Source organism: Syngnathus typhle, linkage group LG7 (assembly GCF_033458585.1).
Source record: "Syngnathus typhle isolate RoL2023-S1 ecotype Sweden linkage group LG7, RoL_Styp_1.0, whole genome shotgun sequence".
Taxonomy (NCBI): Eukaryota; Metazoa; Chordata; class Actinopteri; order Syngnathiformes; family Syngnathidae; genus Syngnathus; species Syngnathus typhle.
In genome coordinates, this window is record NC_083744.1 from 15,802,850 (window position 1) to 15,817,562 (window position 14,713).

At 44.1% G+C, this 14,713-nt stretch overlaps 1 protein-coding gene across 3 annotated transcripts in view; it reads left to right on the forward strand.

The window, feature by feature from the left end:
* The window catches only part of mef2aa (myocyte enhancer factor 2aa), a 34,445-nt gene extending 20,183 nt beyond the window's left edge, over positions 1–14,262 (forward strand). The window contains exons 4-10 of one of the 3 annotated variants that reach the window (XM_061282073.1): positions 3,746–3,877; positions 3,948–4,082; positions 5,736–5,952; positions 9,729–9,913; positions 12,535–12,664; positions 12,757–12,880; positions 13,020–14,262. In XM_061282073.1, coding sequence (XP_061138057.1) covers positions 3,746–3,877; positions 3,948–4,082; positions 5,736–5,952; positions 9,729–9,913; positions 12,535–12,664; positions 12,757–12,880; positions 13,020–13,380 — 1,284 coding nt within the window. In that variant the 3' untranslated portion in view covers positions 13,381–14,262. The remainder of the gene's footprint in view (positions 1–3,745; positions 3,878–3,947; positions 4,083–5,735; positions 5,953–9,728; positions 9,914–12,534; positions 12,665–12,756; positions 12,881–13,019) is intronic. The other 2 variants (XM_061282075.1, XM_061282074.1) reach the window with 2 other exon arrangements.
* Positions 14,263–14,713: the final 451 nt, after the last annotated feature.

Sequence of the window (14,713 nt, forward strand, 5' to 3'; positions counted from 1 at the left end):
TGAGCCATTCAATGACCAGCGTAGGCAAGATGGCGGAAAATGGTGGAAATTGAAAAATGTCTTTCCCAGCTTACAAAATTCGGCTCGCGACGCCGCTGTAGGAACTCAACTTGATTGTAAAGCATCTTATCTTTTTTCTCCGACATAGTCCCTGATCTCATTCTCCTGATGACATTGGTTTGTCTTTCATTTGCAGTTGAATTCCCTCCCGGCTCATGCTGGAGATACTCAGGCCGATGATTACGCTCGGCGGGTCCGGGAGCTAATAGCTTTGTCGCATCAGTCATCGTTCACCACGGTCTCAGAGCAGCCGTAGCCTCTCGCAGTCCTCTGTCAAATCAGTTGCCTTTTTAACCATTGATCAAACCCAGGTACAGTAAATGGCAATTGTCAAGGAATAACAAGATGGCCGCCGTTAGCCAATTTGACCTTTTTCCACTTAGCTCCTCCCCAGCCTATAAAAACTCTTTGGACAGAAGTAGTGACTCGCTTTCCACGACAATCTTTACATTTTTCGAGTCATCGGTCATGACATTTAAACGTTTGCTTTCTTGGCCCCTCCTATAGCGCTTCCTCGCCACTAACGATCCAGACAATAGAGTGAGCCTAAAGGAAGGATATGACTCCAAGCTCATATCCTGATATCAGTCCAACTCAGTCATGCGTAAGCACCACGAGATTGAGCGAGATGTCTGGCAATTTTGTTGTTGTTGTTGTTGTGTAATAGCCAAAAATCCTCAAGATTGGCCTTGATACGCTGTAGCCCAAAGACTATATATATATATTAAAAAAAACAAAACCTTTTTTAATTCTCCTAAAGTGAGGACAACAGCGCCGCGAGGGGAATTTGAAACATGGTTGGAATGAAAGTCTCTTAAGGTGTTATATAAGCATGCCAATGTTCCTTGGCAAGATAAAAGTCTCCTATCAGCTGCCTCCCGAGCTGCTGATTTCCGAGTGCCTTGGCATTCAAAGGAGCCCTTTGATAAGCCCATTAGACGGAACCGCCCGGACACAATGGTGATGTCATGAGGATTAGCGTGCTACCTTTACGAGTCTCCCGTGCCAGGGGCCAATTCTTGGCTCTGCTGGGTTAAAGGCTGCCGAACATCAGCCAGTGTTTTTTTTCCCCCACAACATGCCCGAATTAAAAAGGCTATCGCTTAAGTGCAGACCTTCCCGCCAAAGATTGTGGTCGCAACACTTTCTTTTAATGCTACTTTGACTTACAAGCTTAATTAGTTCCATGACCTAGCTTGTAACTTGATTTTCTGTTCCACAATCTTTTATTATCCAACCACAACGGTAGATGCTCCTCTTCTGCCTTTGCCTTAAATGCCATTCCTTGGGTGAAAGGGTCTAAAATCACTCTTGAGGTCCTTAAAGGTCTTAAAGGACCACTTAAGGAGCGGGTAAAAAAATATAGTTGGACTGCTTTGAATCATTCATAAAGTCAACGCTGAGGTTTACGGAGCAAAATGACATGCGATGGGCACATCCATCATGAGGAGACGCAAAGTCTCAAGAAATAAAAACAACAAGACTGCCATTTTGGTCTGCGGCGGCCATTTTATGGTCATTTGGGAAAACGTGTTAGAATATGAAGTGGAAGGCATCACGGTTTTTCTATTTAAGAACAGTACGGTCCTGATTTTTACTGGGCTAGTGTAGGTTAGCATCCAGCAACATTCTTGCTTCGGTACAAATTTGGGTTTCGTAGCCACTGTGGAATGGAAGCGGAATGGAATGTCATTAGAAATCGACGTGACCTCAGCAGGTGGTGTCACTAAGCGACGTTTTACAATCAGCCAGACCACCATGTGTTGCACTCGACGTCTTAACAGATGCAAAAAATGCCGAGCTTGCAAAAGGAGGAGGTATGCTCAGTTGTTTACGTATTGATGGCGCTGGGCAGCTTTTGCGTAGAAGATGCAGGATGCTCCCAGGGGGTGGTCAGATCGCCCCTGGTGTCGGCAACCCGTTCCTTCTATGGTCATGTCTTCGCGCAGCTGAGATGGTGCCGGGTTCTGACAGGTGTTGGGAGGTGCGACACCTGTTTGGCCATGTGCTGCTTGACTGATCCGTTTACTGGGAACTGTGGGCGGTCACGGCGAGCACGCCAAGTCATTCGGCAAAGATTTACAAGCACACTCAACCGCCCCCTCCTCCCACTTCCCTGCAGCCGTCAGTCACCCACATGCACGAGGATGCCTCGACTGGAACTCTTTCATTGATGAACTAATGCTCAGCAGCTGTCTCGCATACGCGCCACCTCGAATCACGGCTTTATATAACGTTTTCAAAGATGCGTGCTAGCGTGATTGATGTTGAATGTCTTTGCGCAACTGCTTGTCCTTGTATCTTGTTCCTTTGCTGTCAAGCCCTCCCTACAAGGCTCAAGCCTGAGTGTGTGTGCCAGGAAAGTGGAGCCCTGGACCAGCACAACTGAGATATTCCCATAATGAGTAGGATGGCGTTTTAAATGCGCAGGTTCACGTCAGACTTTTTGGCCGAAGAAAGTGCATAGCGGACGGCTAGAAAAACACAAGCCTTGACTATAAAGTGCCTTTGCTCGGTAAACAGGAAATGAAGCAGCAAGGCGTTGTCTTCCAACCGGAGGAATGTCACCGCTTTTTGTACCCGCGTCGGTCGGATTGCTTGTGCGGTTCAGTGAGACCTGGTTATTATGCGGCCCGGTTCTTTCGTCTTGTCATTGCGGACGTTCTCGTCGGGAAGAGCTGGGTGGGATTGGGAACATCTCGGCTATTCTTTCTGCAGTATCTTTTGAGTTCAGTGGACCTCAAATTGTGTTGGAGACTAAAGTTCAACAGAAAGAAACGCAGTAAAAAAAAAAAAATCTGCTTTCAATATTTTGCAGGAATCTCAGCAAACCGTGTCTTGGCATCTTTGGAAATGTAAAAAGTGAGCTTTTGCCGAGCGCCGTGGAGGTTAGCGAAGATGAGGCCCGCTGTCACGGTTCTGTCAAGTGCTCCGACGCTCCTCCCCGTTGCGCTCGCACCAAACTTGCCCATTCTCACCCAAAACAACACTCGCTCCGATTCCTCCCGCGTGTCTCTCACACACACATTTCATCATTCTGCCGAGCGATCGAGACAAGAAACCAAGAGTGAGGTCTCATTAGTGTGTGTCGGGTGGTCTCACCGTGACCCTGATACGCGCAGGAGTCAGCGACCTTCCTGTACACGCACGAGGCCTACATCCTCAACCCCCCTCCCGATCCCCCGGCGGCCCGCCTGGCGCGAGCGGCTCGCCGCGACGGGCCTGCGCCCATCCGATAAAGGAGCCTTGAGAGGTGGCCATAAATCATGTTTTGATGTACGTCCGCTGCTGTATCACAAGCTGTCACATGCTGTCAGCTAGCCTTGTTAGCGCCGCTATTCACAGCCGTAATGAGGAGCGGTGCAGCACGCGGCTTTTTATTTTTTTGAATTTGGCGGATTATTTGTTGTATAGTGCAAAGTATCCACACTACTTTTTTTTCGTTTTACAGAAATTTTTTCCACATTTTTATATATATATATATATATGTTTAAAATATATATATATATATATATATATATATATTTAGAAATATATATATAAATATACATATATATTAAAAAATATTAAAAAAATATGTATATATATATATATAATTAACGCCTTGTTCACTGTGTTCTGCAAAACTAGAGACATAACTGGTCTTGTCTTGTGTTTATTTCCCAATTGTGCATCTTCCTTTCAGAAATTAAGAAACAAAGGCCATAATGACTGTGCTAGCCCCGATCCCGACGACTGTTTCGGGCACAGCCCCCTCCCCGACGACCATTTCGGCAAACTAAGCGAAGAGAGCGATTTAATGTACAAGCGCTGCGGTGTAAGTACTTTCCTCCTGTCCCTTGCTGTTTTGTGTTGATGGTCTGTCTCTATGTTGATGTTCACTGCAGGCGCTAAACAAGAAAGAACACCGAGGTTGCGATAGCCCGGACCCCGACGCATCGTATGTCCTCACTCCTCACACTGAAGAAAAGTATAAAAAAATTAATGAGGAGTTTGATAATATGATGAGAAATCATAAAATCGTAAGTACTGTAAAAAAGACAACTTTTTTTTTTTTTGCTTGGCTTTGTGTGCCACAAAAAAACTCTAATTGTTTTGTTCATTTGACTTGTCTTTTAGTTAACCTGGCCAAAATCTCTTTTCAGAAATTTGCTTTTTATAAAACCAAAAAAAAATAACACATCCACTTCTGGATTGTTGTATTGATTTATGCTGCGAATGAGTTGTAAGAGCACCTTGATAAGATCACACCAATTTTTTTTAAAGATATTTGCAAATTCTGTTATTAGCTCATCACATTGACCCATGAATATTTTTCTTTGGTAGCAAAAAAACAAACAAAACATCAGCTCCCATTTCATTTTGGGGAATTTGTGTAATCTTATCACATGTGCCTTTGTTCATGACTTGAAGAGCACCACTTTTGCCATTAACCAAAGTTCAAATAATGCACCGACTGACCCACTGGATGAAGGCTGTACTCATTTTGTTTTTAATCACTGACACACGCAGTTGTCATTGCCGCTTTGCAGTAAGCACGTGGTCACTAAACGCGTCACCTTTCTTGTAGCCGTCACGATCCGTCTTTGCTATGTTGACGAATGCACGCACAGATGCTCCGAAATGCAAAAGAACACTGCGATGCTAAAGTGATGCCGAAATGCATGTTTTTTTGTTTTTTTTGTTTACAAGATTTGTCCGTTTTGTTCTGTGCTGCAACAGCACTGAAATTCTGTCGACTGTATTTACTCTTTCAAGTGTGTTTATAGTCCAAAGTGATTCATATGCTGGACAAATGTTCAATTCAAAGGATTTTTTTTTTAGTGGCTTTTTGTTGGAAATTGTGAAATTGGCAAAACACTAAGATTATTTTTATTTTATACGATATGCCTTTTTTTTAACGATAGTTGCAAATCTTTACTGTGCAATAAATTGGGTGAATTTTACAGGCATCTTTTTTTTTTTTAACCCAAATAGTGTCATTGGTTTTATTTTGACCTGCAAATTTTTTCTTGTTGCCACCCTTTAAAATTGTATTCGCTAAGCTAGCAGAATAAGGGAAAAAAAAATACCGTATTTTCCGCATTATAAGGCGCACTTAAAAATCTTCCAATTTTCTCAAAAGCTGACAGTGCGCCTTATAATCAGGTGCGCCTTATATATGGACCAATATTGAGCCACTACAGCAGGCGTGTCCAAATGTGGGCCAAATGTATATATCTTATATATGGACAAAGTGTCCATATATTCATTGAAGATGCACCTTAAAACCCGGTGCGCCTTATATATGGACAAAGTTTTAAAATAGGCCATTCATTGAAGGTGCGCCTTATAATCCGGTGCGCCTTATAGTGCGGAAAATACGGTAAAATAAAGAAATAATTACTCAGTAGTGGCTAGCAGATGAATCATTTGGGGCTAAACTGAATATATCTGACCAAATGTTTTGATGTATCGTAATTCTTGTCAAATCCACATCTTGACGATACAAAATTGTAAATGCAAATGTTTCTGTCCATTTATTGTTCCTGTCACATGTGCCAGGCTGTTACATGAATCTGTCTCAGCTCTCAGTTGCTAATACCACGACAACCGCTGATCATAATCATCAGGCCTTGGATTGCGTTTGTGTGTAATCATCCGGCTTTGTGTGTGTGCTGGTGTCCCTCTCGTAGCCTACAGCGTTGCCCCAGCAGAACTTCTCCATGCACGTGGCCGTGCCCGTATCCCACCCCAACGCCATGTACCAGTCGGGAGGCGTGACTCTGGGCGGCCAGAGCTTAGCGGCGGCCGCGGCCTCTCTCGGCGACAACGGGATGCTGTCCCCTTCGCAGGCCTCCTTGCATAGGAATGCGGGTTCCAGCGGAGGCCCCCAGAGGCCCACCAGCGCAGGTTAGTTGATGTCAAGAACCGATGAGGCACCGATTCTCAGACTTTTTTGGGAGAATTACTTTTGCACTTGCCAGATGCTTTTTGTTTTTGAGTCTTCTGATTGTGGGATGACTGCTGTGGGTCCAGATGGCTTTGGCTACACCGCATATGATACGAGTGCACGCGGCAAGGCGTGAAATGCCTCGTTCCGACGTGACTTTGTAGCACAAGTGTCCTTCCATTATGCATTTTTTTTTGTCTCTCCAAGTCTCAAGTTCTGGTAGTTTAGTCAGGAGGTTCTGGGCTCCCGGCCCACATGCTTGAGTTGGTAAATACTCAGTGGGCGAGAACCCCTGGTGTAAAGTCTGCCATAATTCAACAACCTAATACGTCTCCTTCCCTTGGATGTTCTGTCCCCTCCACGGCATACTGATATGAGAGACCTTGCCTTTTACAGAGCCGTAAAATAAACCTACACGACACGATGATCACGTCTCGTCTCCAACCCTCCACACATGCGCTGCTCTTTTTTGTGCAGATGGTTAATCATATCACTCATTAGGTGGCCCGCTTGATAGCGCCGAGCTCTCAGTGGCAGCCAAGCGGCGTGGGCTCGGGCCCAGCGGGTAAGTCCTTCCCAAAGCGATTTAGATGCTCTCTGTAGCTCTGCCCACCGGACCTCCTGCTTAGCACTCGAGCTGGATGCTTGCGTTATCCATCTGTGATTGGTTCAAGACGACTCAGGATTGAGGGGGGAGAGGGGGGGGGGGCTTTTTTTTTGCTATGTGATGTGCTTGTTTGACACACGTGTGCAAGTTTGGAAATGGTCAGTAAGCGCAGCATTTCCTCTAAACCTCCCCCCATGGTGTTTCCTTCCCCGTGTTGACAGGTGCTTCTACCCTCACAAGCCTTATAAGGCTGGCCAGGGCTCCGTAAGATGGCCAGAGCAGCATAACCCTGGAGGTATTCAGGCCATGATATCCCTCTAAGTCCTCAGTACACAATGACCGGACAGCCTGTCATTGCTGCAATGTGTTGCGCGAGGGGCACTGGCAGGTGGGAGTTTAAATCCTTCCCTGCCACTCAGCTCCCCTGTGCCCAAATGGGGGCCTCAGCTTGTTTGTAAAAATAAGTGCTGCACAACTTTGGGGACTTTTTTTATTATTTTTATTCGTTTTATTGATTTATTTTTATTTTATTTTTATTTTCACCCGCACAACTTTTGTGATTTTTATGATAGTCTGATTTTAATGGTAGTTTTTATTTTCGTTCTTTTTCGCCATCACTTTATTTTCATTGGACTAATGTCCACTTTCAAGCAGCTTGCCTGTTTTGAGAAACGGTGACTCATTCAGTTACCGGGAACATGCTTTTCTTCTTCCACGATGTCGTCTCACAAGCCGCCGTGCGTAATGTCGAGGAACAAATACATTTCCCTCTGTTTTGTTTTCTCACTCGCCATCTGCTGCGGCTCCCGTCTAATTTAATATCAATACCCCAGTGTGCCATTCAATAATGGAGCAAAACAATCCACACGATTACATGCTAATTGCACCCTCGTCGTTTTCAAATGAAACTTTTGGCAAATCAGCAGATCGAGGGTGCGGCTCCCATTGATGTAAGTAATCATAAAAGAAAATGGTCAACATATTGTCTGTGCAAACTTGTAAATGAATGAATCTCCATCCAGCCAGTGATGAGTAACAAAAAGGCTCAAATTGGAATAAATGAGAGAGGTGCAAACATTGCAGAGTGCGTCTCACTTTTCATCCACAGCGAATGCACTGCGCACATAATAACTTAATGGGATTGCACAGTGTGCATTTATTATGTGCATAGCGTATAAGAAGTTTAAATCCCTAAATAGAAATAGAATACCAACAAAAAGTTGGTCACAATTGAATTTTCAGGTCCTTTTTAAATAAATGGCCCTGAAGCGGCGCCAAAAGCAAATCACGGCCATCTGTCGTCGTGACAAAGGTGCCGCTTACGAATCTTTCAAGTAGAGCGCCAGCGAGTCCGTGAAAAACAATCGTCCGCTTCGTGGCGGCTTCGGGTTAGGCGAGTTGAAACGAGAACACCCAACTTGTCTGACTCAAGATGGCGCAAGTTCGAAACTTCCACACACTTTTTTTTAATCATATTTGGTTGTAACTTTATCCCCATTATTTAAATTTATCCACAATATTTTAATTTTTTTATCTATCCAAAATATGAAATATATTCCGATATGAATAACCTTTCTTACTTTATGCCCATTATTTAAATAATTTATCCACAATATTTTCTATTTATCCAAACTGTAAAAAATAGTATAATTTTGATTAAGTAATCACTATTTGTGAAGACTTTGATTTTATGACCAAAAAAAGAAAAAATCAATTTAACCTCAGATTATGAAATTTTCAGCGCTCATCACAGCGTGGCCAATCTGCACGGCAGTTAAACGGCGCCGTCAATTCTGACGTGATCAAAGTCCCAGCTGACAGCTGCTTGAGGACATGCTGTTGATGCAGCTGTGAGATACCATTGTGGCCTTCATAAATGTTTATTTGACGGGAATTGTCGCCCGGTCCTTATCGTACGGCTATTGTTCCATTATGTTCTTCGCCGACGCGGACACACACACGCGCACACAATAGAAGTCAAAAGTCAGCGACTTGGTGAAGTGTTACTGATCTGTTGATGCGGTGCCAGATACCATTCATTCTTTCAACCCGCTTCGCTTTATGGAATAGTGTAGCTTGGCTCACTAAGTGACTTTAGGGGCTTTAAAGTCCCATCCACTGTGTTTTATGAATGATAAATCACACTCGCACCCCCCCCCCCCCCACCCCATCGTTTGGCTGCAACTTCTACTCTGGTGCAACTTGCAGATATTAAAATTTGACCTCTGTCAGCTAAATTTCCCATTTCCTAATCTCTGGTAGTGAACCAGTCCAGAAAATGTGACTTTAGTCCATTGTTTTTTTTTCCTTCTTCATGATGCATTTTTGGATTGTATACTTTGGAGGGATATATATATATACATTTTTTTATATATATGTATATATTAAAAAAAAAAAAAAACCCCTCAAAATACCAAGTTATAATAATACATTTTATATACCGTATTTTCTGCACTATAAGGCGCACCGGATTATAAAGCGCACCTTCAATGAATGGCCCGTTTTAGGTGCGCCTTATAGTACGGAAAATACGGTATATTAAAATGTATTATTATAACTTGGCATTTGAGTTTGCACTTGTAAGACCATGCCGAAAATAACCCAAACCTCAGTTTTAGGAAACTATTAATGTGAACATTGTTTATGTAAATGTGTATTTTCTATTTTTGATAAAACAACTGTTTTACAATGCTTTGACAAGGGTAAATTTCCAGTGGTAAATGTAATTCCTTCCATAATTGTGTGAGCATCTAAGTGAGAGTCCAGCATGTGCGTGTTCATTGTCTTTTCCCTTTAATTGTTTTTATCCGGCCGTAATGGATTCAGCTATTTCTTTTAAGCGGTCACGCTACATTTGCCCGGGAAACTGCCCCGTGTCTCCAAACGTGAAAAGAAGCCACTTGAATGTAATCATTCAACACTAAAAAATAAAAGGCTCATCAATTTTAAAATGGACATTTTATTTTTGGAACTGTTCGGGATAATTATCCACGTCCATTAAAACTTCCCAGAGGGTTGGAAACACTTAATGCCGCATGGAAAAAACAACAACAACAACACAAGCTCGGTCGCCGGTCACGCTTAGTGCTTTTTGACGAGGTGTCGCTGTTGCTGTGTTTGCTTCCGCAGGGAACGGCTTCGCCAACCCCAGAGGCTCTCCGGGCCTCCTCTGCGCGCCAAGCGGCAACGGCTTGGGGAAAGTCATGCCCAACAAGTCACCGCCACCCCCTGGAGGGAGCATGGCAATGGGAGCCCGCAAGCCGGACCTGAGGGTCGTCATCCCTCCGTCGAGCAAAGCGATGATGCCCCCGCTGGTGAGTAGATGGAGTCTTAATATGCGCCACATGGACACAAGTGTTGGGCTATTACATCTGCCAGCTTTTTTTTTTTTTTTTTTGCTTTGTATTAAATTTTCAGAGCTTCATGAGATTTTAGCAGAGCTGTTTATGTCCAGAGGATCCCCGTCGAGACTGCGTGCTGCTTGAGTGCTATCACGCCTAATCATTTATTCGCAATTAAGGACCGGGCTTTGTCTAATGGTGATAATGAAGATGTAGGGCACCTTTGACCACATGGAACACGCTCTTTATTTCCATTTTGGATTTACACTTTAGGTCCAACTGCCCACCACTCTATTTAATGCGTCTGTTTGATTGCCTATTTCCATTAATATTTTAAAGTTGCACATATCCCATATGGCTGTGTTTATATTCATAGAACACAACAAAAAGTAAATTAACATAAATATAAATGACTACCGGAGTTGGTGGCGTGTGGAAATAAGCAGAATTTTTTTTTTTTTGGTTTTGTCCAGGAGGTAGCCATTTTGTCTTTGACAGTCGACTGAAAATGACATCACAGTTGCTCAGGGCTCAACAGCCAATCATGAGTCAGCTTTCAATTGTCACATAACCAAAAGGTTAGCCGTGATTGGTCGGTACCTGAGCCCTGAGCAAATGTGATGTCATTTCCAGTCAACAAGAACAAAATGGCCGCCAGGTGGATCTCGCTGCTTCATTCATATTCCATAAACGCAATATTAATCACAATGTCGTGTTAAATCAGAACAGATTCAAAAACATTTTGGGGTTAACTATCACTTTAAAGTGTGGCTTTAATTGATTGCACATTTCCTATTACACTGGAGTGAGTCGGGTTACGTTTTAAGAAGCAGGCTAGTCGGTCTGAGGCTTTCAGAAGCCTTCGCAAGCTTTTCAGAGGTTGGCGGCTGTGGCGGGTCTGCAGACAGCCTGTCATTAGACCGTAATGGTATTAAATTAATCACATCTTGACATGACAGAGTGTAGATGAAGACTTAATCAGGGGGCCCAGGGTGTGAGCCAGATAATATCTTGTCGCCCTTGTCGCGGCTTACTCGCGCTATTGATTGAGTGCGTGTATTAAGACGGCCCGGTCGAATGAGAAATGGAGTTAGTGGAAGTAGCATTTCAGAATTCAAAGTTGTCTGTTTTTGTGAGCATCACGAAACAATATTTGCAATCTGCGCTGTTGTTTATCAGCCTCCAAACAACTTTGCCACTCTTCCACCCTCGCAAGCCATTCGCACGTCGCGCCGTTGTTGTGGCCAAGCGTGTGAAGTCGAGACGCATCACATCTGGCGCTTTTTGCTCGCGACAGACAATCGGAGCGTTGTCTTGGAACTTTTCTTCGGTCTTTTGCTCTGTCGAGGGTAGTCGGAAGAGGAGGAAACGGGGTTGGTCAGTTTCCCCTGAGCAAGTGGCTGACTTTGAGGCATGGTGCTCAGACTGGAGATATTTTTTAAAAGCAGGATGCACACATTTTCAACAACGATGATGTGTTTTAGTTTTGAGGGTTGGAAATGCTCCAAATCAGAGCAATTATCGGCATGTGTGTACCCTTAAGTATGTTGTCGAGAAAGAAGCCATTTTGTCTCGCTGCATGTTTTGGCTTTTGGGCTTGTGAAAATTGCCTCAGCCTGTTCACTTGGCTCCTCCGCATTCACGTAGGCCACTCCACGCCCGGACTGTGAAGGACTGGTGTGTGCTTGTTTTTTTTTGTGTAGCATTTTCAGAACAACACTCCATGATTTCTTTTCCATCAGGAAGATAAAGTGACATCATCTCGAATGAGGTCATTGTGTCAGATACATGTTGAAGTCATCTGGCCTCAGAGTGCTGGAACAATGCGAGGAAGCTGTCAGCATGATGATGATGATGATGATGATGATACTACTACTATGGCAGCTGCACACGTTTGTTGCATTACATTGGCCATCATGTCTGACATTGATTGTTGCTGCATAGCTGCACTATGCAGTGTTTGTTGTGGATTAAATGACTTGGCATTAAAATATAGCAAAATTTACATTACGTGATCCCATGAGGCTCAATTCATCCCTTGGGTATTGCTTTTCAATGCGTGACATTTTAAAGAAAAAGTTGAGGGACTTGTGCTGTTTATGTCGGATCAAGTCAGAGCCTAAACATAGCATACGGAAGGCAACAGCACCACCGTGTGGTAGAAGGTATTATTACATGAATGAACGTACTGTGGAATGGCACGCATCAGTTGCTTATTCATTCTTTTTTTTCTGCTGTTCATATAAATATAAAATAGTGTATTAGTAATCCTTATTATTTTAATTTAAATAATTGATTCAACCAATGAATATAAATAATTGCTTTAGAGACTGGTATTTGAAATTCTAATGAAATGAAATTAGAAATGTATCAAACACAAAAAAAATAAAACTATTATCTATAAATGCATCACATAACAAAATATGAAATGACATTAAAGATGTTTTCATGTAATATTTCTCCAGCTTCTGTGATATGAAGTGATTCAAATTCAATTCAATTCAATTATTTTTTTTAAATCACACAATCTATAATGAAAACCTTTGAGAAAGGCAAGGATGTCAAGTATTTTTGTGTTGTTTTCGTCATTGCAGAACACCCAAAGGATAAGCAGCTCCCAGTCGGCCCAGCCACTGGCCACTCCAGTCGTATCGGTCACCACACCCAGCTTACCTCCACAAAGCCTGGTCTACTCGGGCGTGCCCACCTCCTACAACCCTGCCGGTAAGCCCGAACCCCCCCAAAAGTCTCACTTGGACTCTGATTGACCACTGCACTTATGCCATCATGATGGAGTTTTTGTTTTGTTTTTGCAGAGTATTCCCTAAGCAGTGCGGAGCTCTCCTCCCTCCAGGGCTTTAGCTCTCCGGGGCTCTCGCTGGGCTCCATGTCAGCATGGCAACAACATCAACTGGGCCAAGCCGCGCTTAATTCTTTGGTGTGAGTACAGAGGACACGCTCTTCTGATGTCCAAAACATTTGAGACTTTCTAGGCATATTTATGTCCCGAAATAGGACGGAATACGCTGTAATGACCTCATAGTCTCGAAAGTCCATGTATTTGTGTGGTCATCTCCAGAAGCGGCGGAGGGCACCTACCTCAGGGCTCCAACCTCTCCGTTAGCACGAGCCAGAGCATCAACATTAAGTCGGAGCCCATCTCGCCACCACGAGAGCGCGTCACCTCCTCCGGTTTCCCGCCTCAGCAGCCGCCGTTGCCGCACCCGCAGCAGCAGCAGGGGCCCGGCCGGCAACAGGAGGGTCTGGGACGCTCGCCCGCCGACAGCCTCAGCTCCTCCTGCAGCTCCTACGACGGCAGCGACCGCGAGGACCACCGGGCGGACTTCCACTCGCCCCTCGGGCCGGGCAGAGCGCCGGCGGCCGGCGACAGGGAAAGTCCCTCGGTCAAGCGCCTGCGCATGGACGCGTGGGTGACATAGAACGGCCGGCGGCGGGTGCCGAGCAGGCAAGAGCGAAGGGTCCTTCAAGTTAATGATATCTTCACTCAACAACCCCGGGTTCAGTTTGTAAACGAAGCAGGTACTGATTGTCAGGCGGGAACAGAGAAGCGTTCCCAGACAAACACGTTATAATAGTTTGTAGTCATCTGACAATTATATTTTGTCGTCGCTGTTTCGCTGTTGTGCTCGCAAACAATCAGAGAGCAGGCTGTGGGCCACCCTTTTTTTTTTTTTTTTTTTTTTTTAAAGAATCATGCTGTAAACATACACACACACGTTTATGTAGTCATGTCAAGTGGCCTCTAATTTATTGAGTGTTGAGTGGAGGGAGAATATCAAATGAAGGAATTGGCTGCAAAAATGGCCTCGTGTTCATGTTGCTGTTAAAGGGGACATATTATGGACTGTTTAAATGCTTGAGCGATAATCCCCACGCTATACGCAGAGGGGAGGGACTGAGCCCTGGAAAAAAAAAACAGGCTTTGTATACAAATAGAAGTCAACAGTCAAGACTCTCCGTAACCTCATTAGCAACCCAGGCTAAACTAAGCTTCCTCCCAGCATAAAATGCAAACTGGATAACGTCAACATTCTTCTTTGGCACCAATTTTTATGTCGATACTTCCTTAATCTTTGTGGAAGTCGCTATCAGGTCAAGGTGAGATTTTGTAACCACTCTCGAAAACCGTCCTTGTGTTGGTACGCCGCACATAGTAGAGGAGAGGCGGGATGAGAAGTGGCTCATTTGCACATGACAGGATTGTCCACTCAAATGAAGCTTCAGAAAAAAAAAAAAAGAATTCTCGATCCTTGGGGTGAAAAAATGCATACTATGTCTCCTTTAATGTTAAGACTAAGGAATCGGGAGGTTAAACTTGCCCGACCACTCAAATTTATTGCGTCAAGTCATCTCCAGTTGAAAGCCAGACAATTGTTTTCACTTGTAAATATCCAGGAGATCGCTTGCTGCTCCGTATTTGAATTCTGCTCCTTTAGTGGCCATTGCGATTTTACGTTATCACAACTACACATGTCCACTGCACATTGACATATTGTCTAAGGCAATGTTTCCAACGTTATATTAGAAAAATAGGAATACAAAGCTCTTCTGATTTGCAAATGGCAATGGCAGGTTAATTGTATTCTGCCCTCTAGTGGAAACGCATTTAATTGCTCTGCCTGTCACGACATGTCACTGACATACATCCCGTGCCACAGCCTCGTTTCCCCTCCACCATAAGCAAACACGTGACTCGGCATGAACTGGGCGAACGAGCCACTCTCAGAAGGCGTCGCTCTGCATTGGCCGTGC